Genomic DNA, 19,335 nt, shown 5'->3' with positions numbered 1-19,335 from the left:
TGTTGTGTGGTGTGGATGGTTTATGTCCCGTTGGAGTAGGGATCAAAACAATCGACTCTCCTCTGAAGAGGGATTAGTTCCAAGCTTTGATCATTCACTTAGAAGAGGCACTCAACATCACTTGGATTCCATGGCAGACCTAGTTGATAATCCAAATCCAAATCTGCCAGATCCAACTATAAATTAAAATAGAGAAAATCAACATAATCCTCCTCTTGAGGATGAAAATGAAGTTCATAGGAATGTGTTGAACCAACCACGGACTTTACGTGAACATTTACACCCTGAGAGATCAACTTTACCATCTTGTATAGTGTTCCCTGCTCACACAGAGAACATTGATTTTAAACCAGGTGTGATTCAATTAATTCCTAAATTTCATGGGTTGGATTCTGAAAGCCCCTACTTACACCTCAAGGACTTTGAGGAAGTAATTGCAACGTTACAAGTAAACAATGGCAATAGGGATGTACTTAAGCTTAGGTTATTCTCATTTTCTCTAAAGGATCGGGCCAAAGTATGGCTTAACTCTCTAAGACCTAATACCATCACTTCATGGCAAGCCTTAAGTACAGAGTTTTTGAAAAAGTTATTTCCCAAGCACAAAACAAATGCACTAAAACAAGAAATCATGTCATTCTCCCAAAAGGGTAATGAACTATTTTTTCAAGCTTGGGAGTACTTCAAAGACATTCTAATTACTTGTCCACATCATGGTTATGAACCATGGCACGTGGTTGATGCTTTCCGAAAGGGGCTCACCATGGATACCCATCAGTTCATAGAGATGATGTGTGGTGGAACCTTTCTTGACAAAGATCATAATGAGGCTTGGGATTTTTTAGATATGTTAGTAGAGAATACACAGACATGGGATGTCTCTGCTAAATCAGACCACACGAAACCCATTCCTAGCGAGAAAGCGGGAATACATATCCTAAGAGAGGAAGACGACCTTAATACAAAATTCACTGCATTAGCTAGAAAGGTCGAAGCCTTGGAAATTAGGAAGGTTGATATGGTTAAAGCAAATACTTCCTTAGGTAATTTTTGTAGCATTTGTGGTGGTACAGACCATGACACAAAGGATTGTCCAATAATCTCAGTTGTACAAAATATCACGCATGAGCATGATCAAGCAAATGTTATGAATAATTACCAAAAGTCAATTATGCAACCAATGGGAAACACGTACAATCCAAATTGGCGTAACCATCCTAATCTTAGTTGGAGGAATGGACCACAAATTAATGTACCCAATGCACCTCAAATGCCTCCACAAAATAACTTCTTTGGGGCACCTAACAATGCACCATATGTGCCCCCCACCAAAGCGATTATCTGTGGAGGATACATTGACCACATTCATGAACTCTCAAGCTCAAATGAATCAGTCTCTAATCCAATCAAATCAGGAATTAAAGACAGCTGTGGCTAGGATTGAGATCAACTAATGCTAGGAAAAAAGGCACCCTTCCTTCTCAATCTATGTCAAACCCTAGAAATACACATTTCATTGGAGACTCAAATTCAAGTGAGCTACATCATGAACAAGCTAAGACCATCATTACCTTGAGAAGTGAAAAAGAGGTCGATAACAAGATAATGCAACCGGTAGAAATACCAGAGGATGACCACTGTCTCAAGAAAATGATGAGCTGGCTATGGTTCAACAGCCGCAACAATAAAAGGATAAAGAGACTAAGTCATATGAGCCTCCAGTTCCATTCCCATCTAGACTTCGGAATCCAACTGTCCCCATGAAATATCAAGAGGTGTTGGATGTGCTCCAAAAGGTTACTGTCAATATTCCTCTGCTTGATGTCATTAGACAAATTACATCATATGCTAAATATCTCAAGGACTTGTACACTATAAACAGGAAATTAAATGTGCACAAAAAGGCCTTCCTTAGTGAGAAAGTGAGCGCTATCATTCAACAAAGGGTTGTACCCAAATATAAGGACCCGGGAAGTCCCACTATTCCTTGTATTATTGAGAATTTTCAAATAAAGCATGCTTTGGTAGATTTGAGTTCAAGTGTTAACTTAGTACCTTATTCAGTTTACAAACAAATGGGGTTAGGCGAGGTTAAACCAACCATGATCATACTCCAACTCGCTGACCACTCTATTAAGGTACCAAGGAGAATTTTAGAGGACGTGCTAGTACAAGTGGAGAAATTCTACTTCCCCATGGATTTTATTGTACTAGACACTAAACCATGTGTAAATGCTAACGCTCAAGTTCCCATCATTTTAGGCTGCCTATTCCTAGCAACTTCAAATGCATTCATAAATTGCAGGAATGAAATGATGAACTTGTCTTTTGGTAACATGACTCTAGAGCTAAATATTTTCAATCTATGTAAGCAGCCCATTGATAATAATGAGATCCATGAACTGAATTTTATGGACTGCTTGATAGAAGAAGAGAAATTGGAACCTAGTCTGACTGAGGAATTGATTCAAGTAATTGGGGACTTGAAAAATTATGATTTAGAAAAAGTGCTTGTTGAAATTTCTTATGATAATGAGAGCACTACCACCCAGGACATTGGTATGTACCAATGGAGACCGCGCACTCAAATCCTATCTATCGAGGACTTGCGACCTCTGCCATCACCAACCAATGTTCCAAAGCTTGATTTAAAACCACTACCAAATGAGCTTAAGTATGTATACTTAGGTGAAAATAAAACTTATCCTGTGGTGATCTCTTCATTTTTAGAGAAGGATCAAGAGATTAAATTGTTAAAAGTTCTAAGGGACCACAAAGGAGCCTTGGGCTGGACCATTTTTGACATTAAAGGTATAAGCCCTTCCATATGCACCAATCGGATCCACCTCGATGATGACGCCAAACCAATTAGACAACCTCAAAGGCGTCTCAATCCAAACATGTTGAAAGTTGTAAAAAATGAGGTGATTAAATTATTGGATGTGAGAATCATCTACCCAATATCCGATAGTGTTTGGGTGAGTCCAACTCAAGTAGTCCCAAAGAAATCTGGAATAATATTGTGCAAAATTCTAATAATGAACTCATACTAACACGTGTCACCACTGGTTGGCATGTTTGCATTGACTATAGAAAATTGAACCAGGTCACAAAGAATGACCATTTCCCTCTACCATTCATTGATCAAGTTTTAGAGAGGGTAGCAGGTCACTCCTTTTATAGTTTTCTTGATGGATATTCCGGATATAACCAAATAGAGATAGCCCTAGAAGACCAAGAGAAAACCATGTTCACTTGTCCATTTGGCATGTTTGCTTTCAAACGGATGCCATTTGGATTGTGTAACGCCCCTGCAACTTTCCAACGGTGTATGTTAACTATTTTTTCAAATATGGTTGGAAAGTTTCTTGAGGTTTTCATAAATGACTTCTCTGTATTTGGGAGTAGTTTTGAGGGATGCCTCAATAATTTATCTCTTGTCTTATCTACGTGTGAAGAGAAACACCTTGTCTTAAATTGGGAGAAATGTCATTTCATGGTTCAAAAGGAAATTGTTTTGGGCCATGTTATCTCTAAAAATGGAATCAAAGTAGATCGCTTAAAACTCAACATTATAGCTAATCTACCTATCCCCCGTAACTATTAGAGATATTAGATCACTTATAGGGCATGCTGGTTTTTATAGAAGATTCATCAAGGACTTTAGTGCCATTACTAGACCCTTGACTAATCTTCTTCTAAAGGATGTTCCATTTAAGTGGACAGATGAGTGTGCAAGTGCCTTTAATAAAATTAAATCATCCCTTACCACTGCACCTATCATGCGTCCATCAGATTGGACACTTCCTTTTGAACTAATGTGCGATACAAGTGATTATGCCATAGGGGCTATTTTGGGCCAAAGGAAAGATAAACGGCCCTATGTTATTTACTATGCGAGTAGAACTCTAAACTCGGCCCAAGTGAACTACTCAACAACTGAAAAAGAGTTACTTGCAGTAGTTTTTGCTTTGAATAAGTTTAGGTCATACTTGCTGGGATCCAAAGTGGTCATTTTCACGGACCACTCGGCTTTGAAATATTTGTTATCTAAGAAGGATGCAAAGTCGAGACTTTTGAGATGGATCCTCCTACTCCAAGAATTTGACTTAGAGATAAAAGAAAAGAAAGAAGTAGAAAACGTAGTGGCCGATCACCTTTCTAGATTGGTGTTAGATGATTCCACTGAGGAGATACATATCCAAGACACTTTTCCTGATGAACAATTATTTGCGATCTCTAAATTGCCTTGGTATGCGGATATAGTGAACTATCTTCTAACAGAAAAAATGTCATATCATTGGAAGTTACAAGATAGGAAACGTTTTGAAATTGAGGTTAGGAACTTGTTCTGGGATGACCCGTATTTATATAAATATAAGACTGATCAAATTTTTAGACGTTGTGTCCCAGAGAATGAAATGCAAAGTGTTATTTCTTTTTGCCATATGAAAGCATGTGGTGGCCATTTTTCTACTAAGAAAATCACTGAAAAAATCTTGTAGTGTGGTTTTTACTGGCCCACTATGTTTAAAGACACACATGCTTTCTGTGTTACTTGTGACAGATGTCAAAGGTTGGGAAGAGTGTCTCAGCATAACATGATGCCTTTATCCCCAATTTTACCATTGGAGATTTTTTATTGTTGGGGTATTGATTTTATGGGCCCATTTTTATCTTCTTTTAGATTTCTTTATATATTGGTTGGTGTGGACTATGTTTCAAAGTGGATTGAGACAGTTCTAAGTAGGACCAATGACAACAAAGTGGTCATACGATTCCTCAAGAAAAATATTTTTGCTAGATTTAGAACTCCAAAGGCCATCATTAGTGATGGTGGGTCTCACTTTTGCAATAAGACATTTGAAGCTTTGATGAAGAAATATGGCATCAAGCATAAAGTGAGCACCCCATACCACCCACAAACGAGTGGGAAAACTGAGATTTCTAATCGGAAAATCAAACACAGTTTAAAGAAAACTATAAGGCCAGATAGGAAGGATTGGTCCCTTAGACTATCCGACGCTTTATGGGCTTATAGGACTGCTTATAAGACCCCGATTGGAATGTCTCCATATATATTGGTGTATGAAAAAGCTTGTCACTTGCCTGTGGAATTTGAATATAGAGCTTACTGGGCAATAAAGAAATTAAACTTTGATATGGATCAAGCAAGTGGACAAAGGAAATTAGAGTTGAATGAATTAGAGAAGCTGAGGAGAGGCTCCTATGAAAATTTTAAAATCTACAAAGAGAGGACCAAAGCTTTTCATGAAAAAAATATCCTGAGGAAGAATTTTGAACCTCAGTAAAAGGTCCTATTGTACAATTCCCGTCTCCAGTTCTTTTCGAGAAAGTTAAGTTCATGATGGACAAGCCCCTTCATTGTGAAAAATGTTTATACTCATAGGACTATTGAAATTGAGAATCCACGTAATGGCAATGTGATAAGGTTAATGGTTAGAGATTGAAGCCTTATATGAAAAACTTTCATGTGGGAGAGGAGTCTTTCCTTCTTCATGAGCCAGAATATTCAGATTGATGCTCCTGGTCTGACGGAGCGTTTGTGCAGGATTTGTATCATATTCAATTTTTTTAGTGTCACATAGCAGGTGAGTTTTTCATGGTAGGTACTATCCACCATTTCTTTTATTTTTATGTTCTCTGCATTACATTATCATTACATTGAGGACAATGTAGATTTTAGGTTGGGGGTTGTGGATAGTCATCCATGTGAAAGTTTTTTTTTTTAGGTTTCAGTTTATTTTATTATTATTTTTATTATTTTTAGGTTTTAGTTAGGTTTAAGTTTATTTTTTTAGGTTTATGGAAAAAAAATTTCAACATTTTCAAAATAATATTTTTATATACAAGAATGTGAACATGATATTTTACGAATTGCAAAGGCAAAATTAATACTTAGTCTAGGTTGATAGTAGTCAGAAATCTGATAACTATAAATTATAGACTTGAGTTCAATTATCTAATCAGTAGTTTAAAGTGAGTTGTAATTTGATGTACTGAATTCACAATACACCCTATCTAGTGAGGAATATGATATGTGAACTAGAATAACAACTTTTGATTTAAACAAGGTTGAATGAACTAGTACCATTGATATATGTTTAAAAGAGAGAATATTAAAGGAAAAAAAAGAGTGATGGAAAATAGAAAGTTTTATTATAGAGCATGAATGCAATGACCGTAACAATCATATCAGTAATCCGGAGTAAGGATACTTAAGTATCCATTACTGTTACCATTACAAGTACAATACCTTAGGATAGGAAGCAAACCCGGTAGAAATCTTCATCTAAGGGTGGTCTATAATAATGAGGATATGATAATAAAAGACGAAATGTCATGAAAAAAATGAGATGACTAGAGATTTCATATTCTTGGGATAATTGAAAGGAGTTAGGATAGGGAACATGCATATTTCTCAAAGTTAAACTAGTGTCACGAAGCACCTAAGGATATTGGGTTATAACTATTCTAAATTTTGATTAGGTCTTTGAACTCAAGGATGTAATGGATTAGAAAATTGAGATTTTAACTAACTTTAGACTTAGAGTAAGTATTATTTTGTTTTGGAATTCATATGATGAATGGATGCATAATTGTATAAATTTTCTAAGTGTTGAACTATTTTTCATGTTTTCAATGTTTGTGGGTAACATTTCTGGTAACCCTCACGAGACTATAACTCATTCACTAGGGGAAACCTAGGGGTTTAAAGGCTTGTTGCATATGCTAAATGCAATCGAGATTACCTGTGAAAGTGGTGTAGTTAGAATTTTTTCATTTTATTTTTATTTTTAAAATTAGTTTTTATTCTTATTTTTATTTTTCTTCACTTATTTTACTCGGGACTAGCAAAATGCTGGTTTGGGGGGTGTGTTAAGACTCAAATATTGCATAATTTTTTTCATTTATATCTTGGTTTTATGAACATAAATCATATTAATACTTTCTTTTACTCATGTATGTGTTGCAAGGTGAATTTAAGAGCTTGGATTGAAAAATGGTGCTAAAAAGTAAGAATTTGATGCTCAAAAATCACCAAGGCAAGGGATGGATCTTAGGAGACCAAGATTGAAGAATTCACATGCCAAAGATCCAAGAAAGCCAAGTGAGGAATGAAAAGAATCGAAGATTTGAAGTGAAGAATCCGAAAATCGTCCTGAAAAGTGTATACTAAAGCTCTGAAGTCTATTTTAGAAAACTACGCAGCAGAAAGTCTGTTTTAAATGAACTATGTAGCGAGAAGTCTATTTTGGAAAAATACGTATATTTTAGAAGGTTTCTAGGGTTTTTCAACTTTATACGAAATTGGAGTTCCTTACTTATAAATAGGGCTTCCTAGGGCATTCCTAAACATTATTCAAGGCATCCCAAAGTAAAATTTAAGGTTTTTAAAGAGTTTTTAGTTTTATTAAAGCTTTATAAGTTGTTTTTTTTTTAGATTTTTTCTATTTATATTTTTTTCTTTATTTCTTGTTGCTTTTTATTTCTGTAATTTAATTATATTTTTCTAAGTTCTTTCTAGCCCAAGCTAAAAGGGAAGCACATGGGTTTAATAATTCTTTAAGTTATGATGATTGATTATTTTAATGATGAGAAGAATGGTGTATGCATGTTATCTATTATTTAGGTTTTATTTTTTATCCTCTTATGAGATCCATATGTTTCCATCATATGAGATCCACATTGATGGATAGGCTTACCCTAGATCAATCAGATTTCCTAGATGGGAGAGGCTCTCAACCTATTATATTTCTTTGATATTCATTATCCTATAGATATTGAATACTTAAAATCACTGGCGCTTGAGAATATATGTCAATGGTGCAAATCCATTATTTTCTAATCTTTTATATCATTTATTAAAATATTTAAACTGTTTTATTTTCCGATTAGGCTAACCATAGTGCTCAGATCCTAGTTGTGTTATCCAAGTCATCATAATTTTGGAACATTAACCTATGTGTGGAACTTTGAAGCTTGGGTGTTATTTTATTCAGTTGAATTACATCCATTCAAAAATCTCAAAATCAAATCATCAGTTTAGGTTTTATTACTTAGTTTGTTTTGCATTTGATTTTTTTCCTTCTCACAATTCATCTCCTTGTGGGATCGACCCTGTATTCACAGGATACTACTTACGAACCTCTGCACTTAGAGGCAAGCAATCATTAAGCAAAGTGAGGAAAAGAATTTGGTACTAAATTGGGAGAAGTGTCATTTCATGGTTCATAAGGGAATTGTTCTTGGACATATCATCTATCTTGTCTAAGGGAATTGAGATAGATAAAGCTAAAATTGATCTTATCTCTACCTTACCTCCACCCAAAAGCATACGAGACGTGCAATCCTTCTTAGGACACACTGGGTTTTACAAAAGATTCATAAAGGACTTTAGTCACCTCTCTCATCCTTTATGTAATTTACTTCAAAAGGATGTACGATATGAGTGGACTGAGCAATGCGAAGAAACTTTCTCTAAGCTCAATGGCATGTTAACTACCACACCTATCATGCAGCCATCCGATTGAAGCATTCCTTTTGAACTTATGTGTAATGTGTCTGACTATGCTATTGGGGCGATGTTAGGCCAGAAAGAAGAAAAGAAGCCCTACGTTATTCATTATGCAACACTACAAGAAAAGGGGGCTTTAACCTCGGTTCAAAACTGTGGTTAAAAAGGTTAAAAACTGAGGTTAAAAGCTTTAGCCTCAGTTTTGCCTCAGTTATCCAAACTGAGGTTGAAACCCCCATGGCTAAAGACTTTAGCCTCAGTTTCAGCAACCAAGGCTAAAATGACTTTTATAGCCTCGGTTCTTCAAGTGAAGCTAAAAGAACCTTTTTAGCTTCAGTTTTCTTGAAATGAGGCTAAATCAAAATTTTAGCCTCCATTGTTTCTAACTGAGACTAAATCCAAATTTCAGCCTCAATTGCCTCCAATTGAAGCTAAATCTATTTTTAACATCGGTTCTTAACAACCGAGGCTAAAGCCTTTAGCCACAGGAATTTCAACCTTGGTTCCCAACGACCGAGGCTAAATCCAAGCCTCAGTTACAAATTGAGGCTAAAAATATTTATTTTTTAAAATATTTATTTAAACTACTAATCCATTCATTCAATCCACTCATGAAGCAATCAATCATGAATGCCACAATACCTACAAAATAGTTAACAATAGTCGATTTAAAGTTTAACTTAATCAAATTGTTACACAACATTAGGTTCCACAAATAATACAAAGTCATGGTCATGCCCGTCATCACCGGTGCCGTTGTGCTTGGTAGACCCTGAGATAACACTGCCCATCCATCTTCTGCTGCTTCCAGGCTAGCATCATCATTGCCTCCACCAGCATTCTCCATTCGGATTGTGCATAGCAGGCCCTACAACCTCAACAGGTAGCTCTGGCCTACTGGTTGCATGTGCACGTAGTGTGTGGCCGTCAAAACACTAGTAGAGGGACGCCCAGAGTCAGCGTGAAGGTTGGAGAGGGCGCTGAGGTCGAGGTTAGGGAAGATGGAGTAGTGGCAATGGGGGCACTTCACATTCAGCTGGAGCCACTCGTCAATGCATTCCACTTGGAAATTGTGGGCACAAGGGAGCCCCCGAACCTGCACATGCTCAATCAGGACCCATTCTTAATTTTCTAAAATAAAAAAAAAATCTCAAAGTTGTCAGGATTCATGATAAAAACATCAGCCCAATTTAATGCTGGCTGCCAACCTGATAGGCTGACATAACCATCCTTCTTTATTCTAGCTTGGACTAGCAATGAGAACACAATACCTAGTGCTCTGTACAACTTGACTAAGAGTTGCGACAGCCACTTCCCACTTTATAATAGCAGCTCCATCCAAGAGGGCTTCAACAATTACTTGCATTAGTTCACCAAGATATTGCTTCATTCCAAAACCTCCCTATAACAAGGACCACAACAAACGAATTAAGATCACACCATTGCTAATAGAGAAAAAACATCCATGTGAAAACATAACTGGTAAGTGATTATCCTCACATCATGTGGTCCCCAAAGTGTAATGCAGCAAGCAAGTATGCTAGCCTCTATGAAAGGAGGTAGATACCAAAATGACAACATGATCACTACTTATTACAAATTAAAGTAAACAAGCAAAAACTCCTAGAGCAATGCTTCGACAATTTAGCATCAAAATAGAACCTTTTCACCATTCCTTTTCATACCACCCACATAAAAGGCAAGCTAATTTAAAGTATCAGACTTGATGAAATTGGAACTTGTACCAGCACACTACATGATACAAAATATAACCCAAAAAATAGGGAAGTAAACCTACCACCCTAGCAAGCTCCCCAACAGTTGCAAGAACTCTAGTGACAACACCAGTATTAGCATTTGGCCCGGTGCCTTCCCTTAGCTTCACCACAAGTGCCTGAAATGTGACAACCTCACTAGATGAGATAACATACATTTAGCTTGTACTAAGGACCAAATCACTGAGTTCTTACATTTTAGCAACTACATTGTGAAGATCTTCGGTGAATTATTCCATTGGCAATGACATGTTTATATACTAAAGGTAACCTAAAATCTAATATAATCTAATCTATAACAAATATTTCAAATATACTAGGATTAGTGGTGGGAATCTACTCTAATAGAGCTTGCTCATATCATTTTTCAATTTGTAGATGTAGTTTATGGTAGTGGAGATGTTAGAGAATTCAATTGTTACTGTTACATTACCTCCTTGGCAAAGCAATTCGTCGGGGCAAGAAACTTGTTGCCCTGGCTGTTGATGGTGGGATTTGCACTTCTGCCAATCGCATACATCTCCCAATGAGTGTAGTCATTGTTCATGTGAGACCTAACCCGAGTTCGCATGTGTGTATGTGTGTGTGTGAGTATGCATCTCGTGTATTTTGGTCCCGCGGTCCTACCGGTCAAATTTCGGCGACCCGCGACCTTCGGATAGTGATTGCAGTCACCCTCGAGTTTGGTCACGTAGACCCGACTCGGATTGACCCAAGACCTATGCCATTGCGACCGCATCGTCGCCGCGGTTCCAGTGCCGCGTCTCATGCGTAAATCCAGCGTGTCCATCAAAAGTTATGGGCCGCGCATTATTTGGACCGTTGATTGCATTTTTGGTGGGACCCACCTGATTGCACATTTCCCCATGTGCACTATTCCCCATGTAAGCCACCTTTAGCCTAGCAATGATGGCTTCTTTTCTCAAGAAAACCATGATGAGATTAGCTTCTCTAGGCAATGATGAGCCACCCTATCCCATGAGCAATGATTATTTTCTCTTTTCAAAACTCATCTTTTTCTAAGAAAGCAATCATTTCAACTTTAAAAACTCTCTCATCTCCCTCTCTCTTTCTTCATTTCTCTCTTATCCTCTTTGCAAATGCCCTCCAATGTCCTCCATTGCTGAACTTTTCCAGCCCTCTTTCCTCTTCTTTCCCCCTAGATCTAACCATCAAAGATCCATCATCACCATTGAACCTCCTTCCTTGAAGCTTAAGGAGCATGGTGATTGAAGAATCTTGAAGATCCAACAAGTGGGTGAGTATGTAGGATAGATTGCATGATTCTTATTTTCATAGATCTTTTGTTGCTTCATATGGAGAGTGTAGGACTCACCACATCAATGGTGAAGGTCCACCACTCCTTGAATAAGGTCTTTTTAGCCATCACTTGCATGCATGTGATCTTGATGAGGCCATTCTCCATGGACCCCATCTTGATGAGATTTCCTTTATTCTTCTCTTCTCCACTTTCTATGGTTTAGATGTAATGATTATGTGGCCCACCTGATGTGCCATGCAACCAGAATTTTTAAATTTTTGGGACATCCAGGCCCAAGTTGTTGGACACCCAGGCCCAACTGTGCTGCCTAGTTTTGCTGCTTGATTTGGAAAGCCTTTGGGCCTGATTTTATAGATTTTCTTGGGGAGGGACTGGGCTTGGGAGTTGTGTGACACATCAGGGTGGACCCCACCTTGTGGAATCTATGATTTATTTCCCATTTATTAAATTTTTTGGGCTGATCTAGACAGCAACATGTTGCTATCCAGATTGCTGGAATTTTTTTTTTATCCTGTAATGTATGGGTTGTAGGCCTTGTTTGTGGTCTCCTTTTTCCTGATTTCTTAGACTTCTCTTTGAGGTGTGGACCCCATCTAAAAGTATGCTAAACCTCACCTTCAAATGTCCCTATTTGATCACCCAAAAGGGTGGGCCAAGGAGGGTGGACGGTCCAGATTTTTCTGGATTGTCCAGCTACACTGTTTGCTGGAAAATCATAAATATCAGCCTGATTTTGAAATGTTGGGCCACCTTTGTGGACCCCACCTTACTGTATACTTGTATGGGAAGGTTGGCCTTACATTTTTCCAAATTTACATAGACCTGGGCCCACTCAAATGGGGTGCTAAAGTCAAGGACCGCAGCATTGCTGGAGCAGGAAAATAAAAATCTGGACCTTGCTGTCCATAAATTGCATGAGTTAAATAAAATATTTTTACTATCCCAAAAATCCTAAATTTTTGTAGGGAGGTGTCCCACCCATGGTAGGACCTATTCACACAATTTCAGGGCCAAGTAATCCTATTTGGGCATCCAAAAGGGTGGGCCAACATACTGGACTGCCAGAAATTTCTGCTGTGCAGTCCAGCAGCATAGTCCCATAAAAATAATATTAAAAAAATAATTTCTAAGAAAGTGGGCCATATTTCTGGATGCCAAATTGTTTTAGTCTTGATGAGGGACCTTGGGTCCAAATTTCAGGAATTTTGGAGGCCCAGAACCCACCCATTGGATGGCCCAAATTCAAGACAGTTATATTCCAGCAATATTTCACCCTGGATAGATTGTATTATTTAAATTAATTTAAATACTTTTGAATATCCTAAAATTATGAAAATTTACAGAGAGGTGGTCCACCCATGGTGGGAATCACCTAAAATTTTTTGGGGCCAATGGAGCCCTGTGTACACCGTGACAAGTGATAGAATGGCTCACCACGTTCAGGTGTCCCGATTCACCAGATTTTCTTGATGGTCTGTTTTATTTAAATTAATTAAAATACTTCTGACCCTCCAAAAATCACAAAATTTTGAGGATTCGTGGTCCACCTATGGGAGGACCATCTTGTAAATTTTCATGGCCATCGGGCCCCTGTACTGATCGTGGTGTGGCCTGCAAACTTGGGTCAGTTTTGGTCCAGATACTCAGGCCCGTAGGACTACCCATCACGGGATGCCCCTACCTTGGGCTGTTGTTGGGCCTGTATTCCAGCGGCATGGCCCACTTCTAATATGTGTTGTGCATTCCCCTCTCATCCGGTGGGACCCACTGTAATATGTGTGGGTCACCATGGGCTAGTAACCCATCTGGAATTACATAAATTTCTGGATTCCAGCAGGCCCAGGAAGTGGGTGGGCTGAAATTCCAGTAAGGGGCCCAAATTTGCTCCATAGTTGATTGTTTTGGAGCTGTTGTGGCCCACCATATTTAAGGGAGTATTGCACACACTCCTTGCCTTATTTCCTTAGACATTTTTGGGCATAATTAGTTCCTCTTAAGGCCCACCTTTGTGGTGATGTTGGGGGTTAGCCTTAACCAGATTTTTGGTAGTTTATAGGCCCAATGGGCTGGAAACCTATTTCTTGAGCCCAAGATCGTGCAGGGCCAGACCTTATTATTTCACGGGCCCAACGGGCCGTCTACAGGCTGACCGTGTGTATTTATTAGCCGTGATGCCCTCATGAAATGCTTAATTATGGGCTGACTTGCGGGGCCCACATAAATGTATAGTGTGGAGGGCCTTGCTAAGTCTTTGGGCTGATGTGGTAAGGCTCACACTATCAGTATAGGCCTTGCCTATGTGTATTCTTGGATTTTTGAGCTGCACTCAAGCCCACCATAATGTATGAATTGGATGACTTTTGTTTTGGGCCATTTCTTTAGGGCCCATTATGTGATATAGTATATGCATGTTTGTGTTAGCAAGTAGGCCTTGTGGACTCAGTTCTTTTGGATAGGCCCATTGATCTTGAGCCTATACTCTCCTATCTATTGTGATGGGCTTAGGGGCAATGATACACAAGAAGTCGAGCCCTTGGCTGCCCATTAAACCGACCCTGTACTTAGGCCAAAAGTGAGGCCTAACTCACTTGTGTTAAATGTGAAACTTGCCCATGTAAATGAATTATTGGGCTGCCCATGAAGCCCACCACAATATGTGGAATTATGACCTTTGTGGTTGGGCCCAAACCTTACTTGAGGGCCCACTATATGGCTTATGAGTTGGGCTTGGTGTATGGCCTACTAGTCCACACATTGCTTAGGCCTTAGATCTTTCATTATATGGGTAGTGGTGAGCTACCTCTTGGAAACCAGTTGAGGTTTTATGTCCTCCTGGGTGATCCTAAGGTAAGCTCATAGGTTTCTCTATAGGTGGTTAAAGGCCCACCATAGACCTTAGGCTATTTATTTAAGGCTCAATGTGCATGTATGTGGAACCTACCTTAATGCATGTTTGGTCCAGGCCGTCCAAGCCTTGGATCACCCGATTGTGGAAGCACTCTCTGCCTTGGGTTACTGCTGGACTCACAATCCAGTAGCAGGCCCACTTGATCTTTTCATGATATATACACACTCTCCATCTGGTGGGGTCCCCCAGTGAGTATAGTTGGCCTTCATGAGATCATTTCCACATACTCAACTAATTTCTGGACCTTAGCAGGCCCAGGAAGTCAAATGGGCCAAAAGTTTATCAAAGGGCCTTCGATGTACAATTTTATGGTTACAACTTTATTTGGCTGTGGGGCTCACCATATTGAGAACTTGTGTACGTGTTACATGCTTATGCTTTCTTATAATCCTTGGGCTTAATCAGTGCATTCTTTTGGGTCACTTTTAGTGATCTTATGAGGACCCCATCTTAAGATCAGAATTTTGGGACATCCAGTGAGCCCAGATTGGGCAGGGACATCCCAGCTTAGCCCAACCATACATTGGGCCGACTTCCACCATTTTGATGGACTTGTGGGCTGAGGTAAGGATAGTATTGGGCCCTCAGTTGCCTACTTAAATTGCTAATTATTGGGCTGATGTAGTGGGGCCCATTTCATCCAAACTTAAACCTATTTTTGGGCCGTATATTGTGTACGCGGGCTGCTCACCAAGTCCAACTTAATGCATGGATTCTATGGCCATTGGGAATTGGGCCTTGGGTCTTAATTTCCCTCTTAGAGCCATGTTGTTAAAAGTGGTATTATATCTTTTTATGGCTTATTATGAGGAATATATGTATGTGGTTACTTTTATTTTTATCTTAAATGTAAGCCTTGGGCCTTTTATCCATATAGTTCATGGTAGATGTGCCTTTTTGGGGAATGGTGGTTAAATGTCCCCATTATGGACCCCTCTAGGTCTGATTGTATTTAAAAGTGATTGGATACTTATCTTAGACAGTTGCTAGGCTCATTTCTATATTACTTAGACTCGTAGTTGTATGCTTAGTCTTATGGGCTACCCCAGGTAAATGGGCCCCCACTAGAGGTGGGATTCCTTATAGATATTGTCTAAGTACCTAGTCTTGATTCCTTCTTGGATAGGAGGAATGTAATTTACTTTGTATATCGCCGCATAATGCGCCTAGACCCATCTTCATGGCCCATGTGCATCATTGTATGCTTGGATGACACTGTGTGTGTGGTTATGATTGTGCCATTGGGCATTGCATGATGTCTTCCCGAGGGACGTAATATTCCCTCTTGAGCATGTTGGATGCTTGGAATTGATGCATAGTTGATTGTGTGATTCATGCATCTGGCATTGCATAATATGAGCATTATCACCCTTGCTTCATCAGGGTTGTAGCCTCCACAGATACATCGTGGATGGCCATGTTTAGACACCGAAAATGTTACTTGAGCATACTGGGTGCATAGGATGCCCATGGGTGAAATTTCCAAAACTTTCATGCTACCAAGGATCTGCTCCAACGCCGTGACCGGGTGGAATATATGAGTGCACGAGGGCCTTATACCATTAGGCCGCGACTCCCACTGTCATGTAGTCGGTTGGATAGGGGTGTGGCCTTACTCGCCTGATGTAAGAGGGCATTGCTAGGCTGAGTCTGACCAGCTCATGAATGGGTCCGCTACCGTCAGGCCTTGCTGGTGATTGGTTGTCCACAGGCGGGTAGTGAGGTCTCTTACGCTCGTTTGACTGTGCGGGGTCTGTAGAGCGGCAGTCATCCAGCAATGTAATGGACCCCGGTGATTTCCTTATGATTGGAAATATACTTGACATACGGTTTGGTTATGAGCACTAGCATTACTTGCATCGTATTTGTATTGGTTATGTAAGCCCCTTCATGCATTGCCTTGGTATGGCGTCCAGTACTCATTACATCATATTCATGATAAGCCTTGGTAAGGCTAGTGATATTCTCATTGAGCATGTCTCCTTCCTGTATCTCCTATTATTCTTCTGTACACTATTATCACACACTTACACCACCCTCTAAGCTTCTATAAGCTTATGCACGATTGATGCGTGCAGGAGATCCTAGGCAGGTGTCGCAGTGGCAGAGTTTGGATTAGAGCTGAGCTTGAGGACCCAGTATTGCATCCTTCCTTTCTTTCTTTTATTATCTTATGTATGTCCTTTTGGACCTTATGTAAACTTGTAAAAGTTCAAATTCATAGTGGATTTTGTGATATGTGCCTTTTTTTATTCTCAGATTTACTTGTTATGATCTTGGGTATGCTCGTATTGGAAATGGTTATATTGTTATGAAAATCCTCCTTGTAGGATCCCAGGATCGGAACCTGCTTCAGGAGCCGAGAATGGGGTACTACGGAGGCTGTTGCAGCCAGAACCAGCCATCGGGTTCCTTGTGAATCCGGTTACCAAGTCTGGGGCGTGACAGTTCACCACATGGAAATACCCATGCCTGCACCTGAATTTATTTTCACAAAGAAAGAAATTCGTTTCAAATCACTCCATTTTTCTGGAAATGGAAACTCTCAAACAAGAAATGAAATGCAGATGGCTGTGTGTAGGGAAAGGAAGGAGAGTAGAATTGAGAGTTGGAAGTGCTGGAAAGGAAACCCAAAAGGAGGATCCGATAATGAATGAGAAAACAAACAAGATGTGGATTGTAGTACATTCTCACTAACCCGGATTTGGTTAATGCAGCGGACCTCATCAAGTCCATGTTGCAGACTCTTAGCCGTAGAAATTGATAAAAACCAAGATGAAGTAGGGGAAATAAACTTATGCATTGTGACATAAGACTTTTATCGTATGAAAGACAATGCATCATAAGATGTTCATTCTTCAAAAGCAATTGATATGACCTTCTTTTTCTGATACAAGCTATGCTTTTCACAATAAGCCTTGTGCTGAAAAAACTTGCCTCTATCAGTCTTCACATCCATGTGCAGGCTAGCACGTTTAACACAAGTAGGATGAAATGCAGTTTGACAGTCTTCATGATTACACTGTAGGACAATTGAAGGTAGGGTGAAGCAAAGCAAACAACATAAAGTCTACCTCTCATTTTTGGAGTGAAACCTACAGAATTTTAAAGAAGAAAACAAATGATTAAGCAAGCCAAACCTTTATGCAGACACCGTGTTTGCGATGGCAAATACAACAAACAAGCAGGTCTCTTTCCTTTGAAATGGTCTCCTAAGGTGAATCATTTAATACAGTGGAGATATTACATGAGAATGTGTAATGTTTTCAACCAAACAACTTTCACACAGAAAACTAAATTTGAGTGATTTGCTATTGTCGCCGTAAATGAGAGGTATATGCGAAAATAGAAACTAGACTTAATCAATAGATTCTTTTATCAAAAGTTACAAAAAAAAAACTAATAATCAAGTAACCTGGTTGAATTTTAATGAAAAAATTGCAGCACAAATTATGTCTGGTGAAATGAAAAGGTTGACCAAGGTCTGAATGCACACGGATCTCCACTGAAGATCATTAGCACATCAACTCAGAACTCTAGGTGCAGTAAATTAAATTAGACTCGACATAGCCAAGTTCTTCCAAGCCAGGGGGAGATCATGCAATCGAGGCTTTGTTCCTATCAACATAAAATTCCTAGGACTTCTTTTATTTAGTTATCTACAACTTCATTTGAAACTGGGAAATATTCTAACTAATTTTAGGGTAGCATATGACATTTTGGTTGGAATTCTGCTGATGGAACAAGCTTTTGAAACATAACCCCAACAAATTCAACTAAGACTAGTTATCTACAAGTAACGGTTCATAGGAAAAAGGAAAACTGACAATTTATAACTATAAAAGACAGAAAGGCAGTGATTTACTTACAAGAATCCAACAACAATTTGGTTCTCATAGTTCAAACCATCAGACATTCCTAGATCTCCAAGGCGATCACCAAGAAGTAACACATTAGTTCTCTTCTTCATTGAGGCATTGCCATCATTTAGCTCATTAGTATCTCCTAATTGATGATGAACTGCAGTAGCCATATCAAGAGCATGCTCATTTTTGCTCGGGACATGGATCATCTTCCCTATCACCAAAATCAATTAGAAAACCAAAAGACAATGCAATAGAATATGATGCAGGAATAAGTGCATCTGATCTATGAAATGAAAGAGAAATGGAAAAAATACACTGGTGTCACAGTGGACAAATGCACCATGTAATTCATGGAGCGTGTGATACATTCCTCCAAGCAACTCATCTCTGATTATGAAATCCGTATTTCCTGAATCTGACAGAGCAAGACCAACAACAATATTCTTGGGTGTAGACAAATGCAATTGCTTGGAGAGACCTTCTAGAAATCCTTCACTCATCAATTTACTTCTCAGTGCTTCATAGAAAACTGTGGTGAAATTTGGTCTACCCAAAAAGTATCTAAAGATAGCTGATAGAAGATCTGGATTTGACTGAAAGTCTTCGCTCTGAAATTTCACTTGATCTAAGTAGGCTTGGAGCAGTACAATGCTTCCCTCATTCCCATATTGAACAAACTACACAGCACAAACAGATTATATTACAACTACAGGTCTAGGAAAGAAATAAGATAGGGAACAGGGCTACTTGATGCTCAAGGGAAAATATGTAATAAGAACATTCATGTACATTCCCAGTCTATTATAAAGAACTTACAATATCCAAAATGCTTACTGCAGCAAGTTGAGTTCGGAATTTGGAATACCAGTCATTACAGTTGCTCATGAGTCGCCTACTCACAATAAAATCACTGCAAAATAAAATATTCTTATAAAAGAAATAATAGATTTGAATGCAATTAATGT

At 38.9% G+C, this 19,335-nt stretch overlaps 1 protein-coding gene and 1 non-coding gene across 7 annotated transcripts; both read right to left on the bottom strand.

The window, feature by feature from the left end:
- Positions 1–613: 613 nt before the first annotated feature.
- LOC131257191 (small nucleolar RNA R71) lies at positions 614–720 on the bottom strand. Its single transcript, XR_009177204.1, has one exon. It is a non-coding gene; the product is annotated as a small nucleolar RNA R71 (small nucleolar RNA).
- Positions 721–9,163: 8,443 nt separating this feature from the next.
- On the bottom strand, positions 9,164–19,041 carry LOC131254721 (serine/threonine-protein kinase TOR-like). Of its 6 annotated transcripts, none has more exons than XR_009175824.1 (4): positions 18,370–19,041; positions 10,338–10,433; positions 9,748–9,941; positions 9,164–9,635 (listed from the first exon to the last, which is right to left on the bottom strand). XR_009175824.1 is itself a non-coding variant. In XM_058255433.1 (4 exons), exons 1-3 carry the CDS (start codon positions 10,832–10,834, stop codon positions 9,780–9,782), a joined length of 345 nt encoding a protein of 114 aa, XP_058111416.1. In that variant the 5' UTR covers positions 10,835–10,854; the 3' UTR covers positions 9,164–9,635; positions 9,748–9,779. The 6 variants fall into 6 exon arrangements, 1 of the variants encoding a protein (XP_058111416.1); XR_009175825.1 differs by having other exon boundaries at positions 18,374–19,041; XR_009175826.1 differs by lacking the exon at positions 10,338–10,433 and having other exon boundaries at positions 18,374–18,524; positions 18,849–19,041.
- Between the last annotated feature and the right edge of the window lie 294 nt (positions 19,042–19,335).

This window comes from Magnolia sinica, chromosome 9, assembly GCF_029962835.1.
Source record: "Magnolia sinica isolate HGM2019 chromosome 9, MsV1, whole genome shotgun sequence".
NCBI classification, from domain to species: Eukaryota; Viridiplantae; Streptophyta; class Magnoliopsida; order Magnoliales; family Magnoliaceae; genus Magnolia; species Magnolia sinica.
This window is presented reverse-complemented; position numbering and strand designations above follow the sequence as displayed.

Bases quoted from the DNA above. Each gene is read 5' to 3' on its own strand.
- LOC131254721 (XM_058255433.1), bottom strand. From the start codon at position 10,834: ATGTATGCGATTGGCAGAAGTGCAAATCCCACCATCAACAGCCAGGGC. The intron at 10,434-10,747 runs GTAATGTAACAG...GTCACATTTCAG, and splicing joins CGAATTGCTTTGCCAAGGAG to GCACTTGTGGTGAAGCTAAG. The intron at 9,942-10,337 runs GTAGGTTTACTT...TCCTTGTTATAG, and splicing joins TTGGGGAGCTTGCTAGGGTG to GGAGGTTTTGGAATGAAGCA.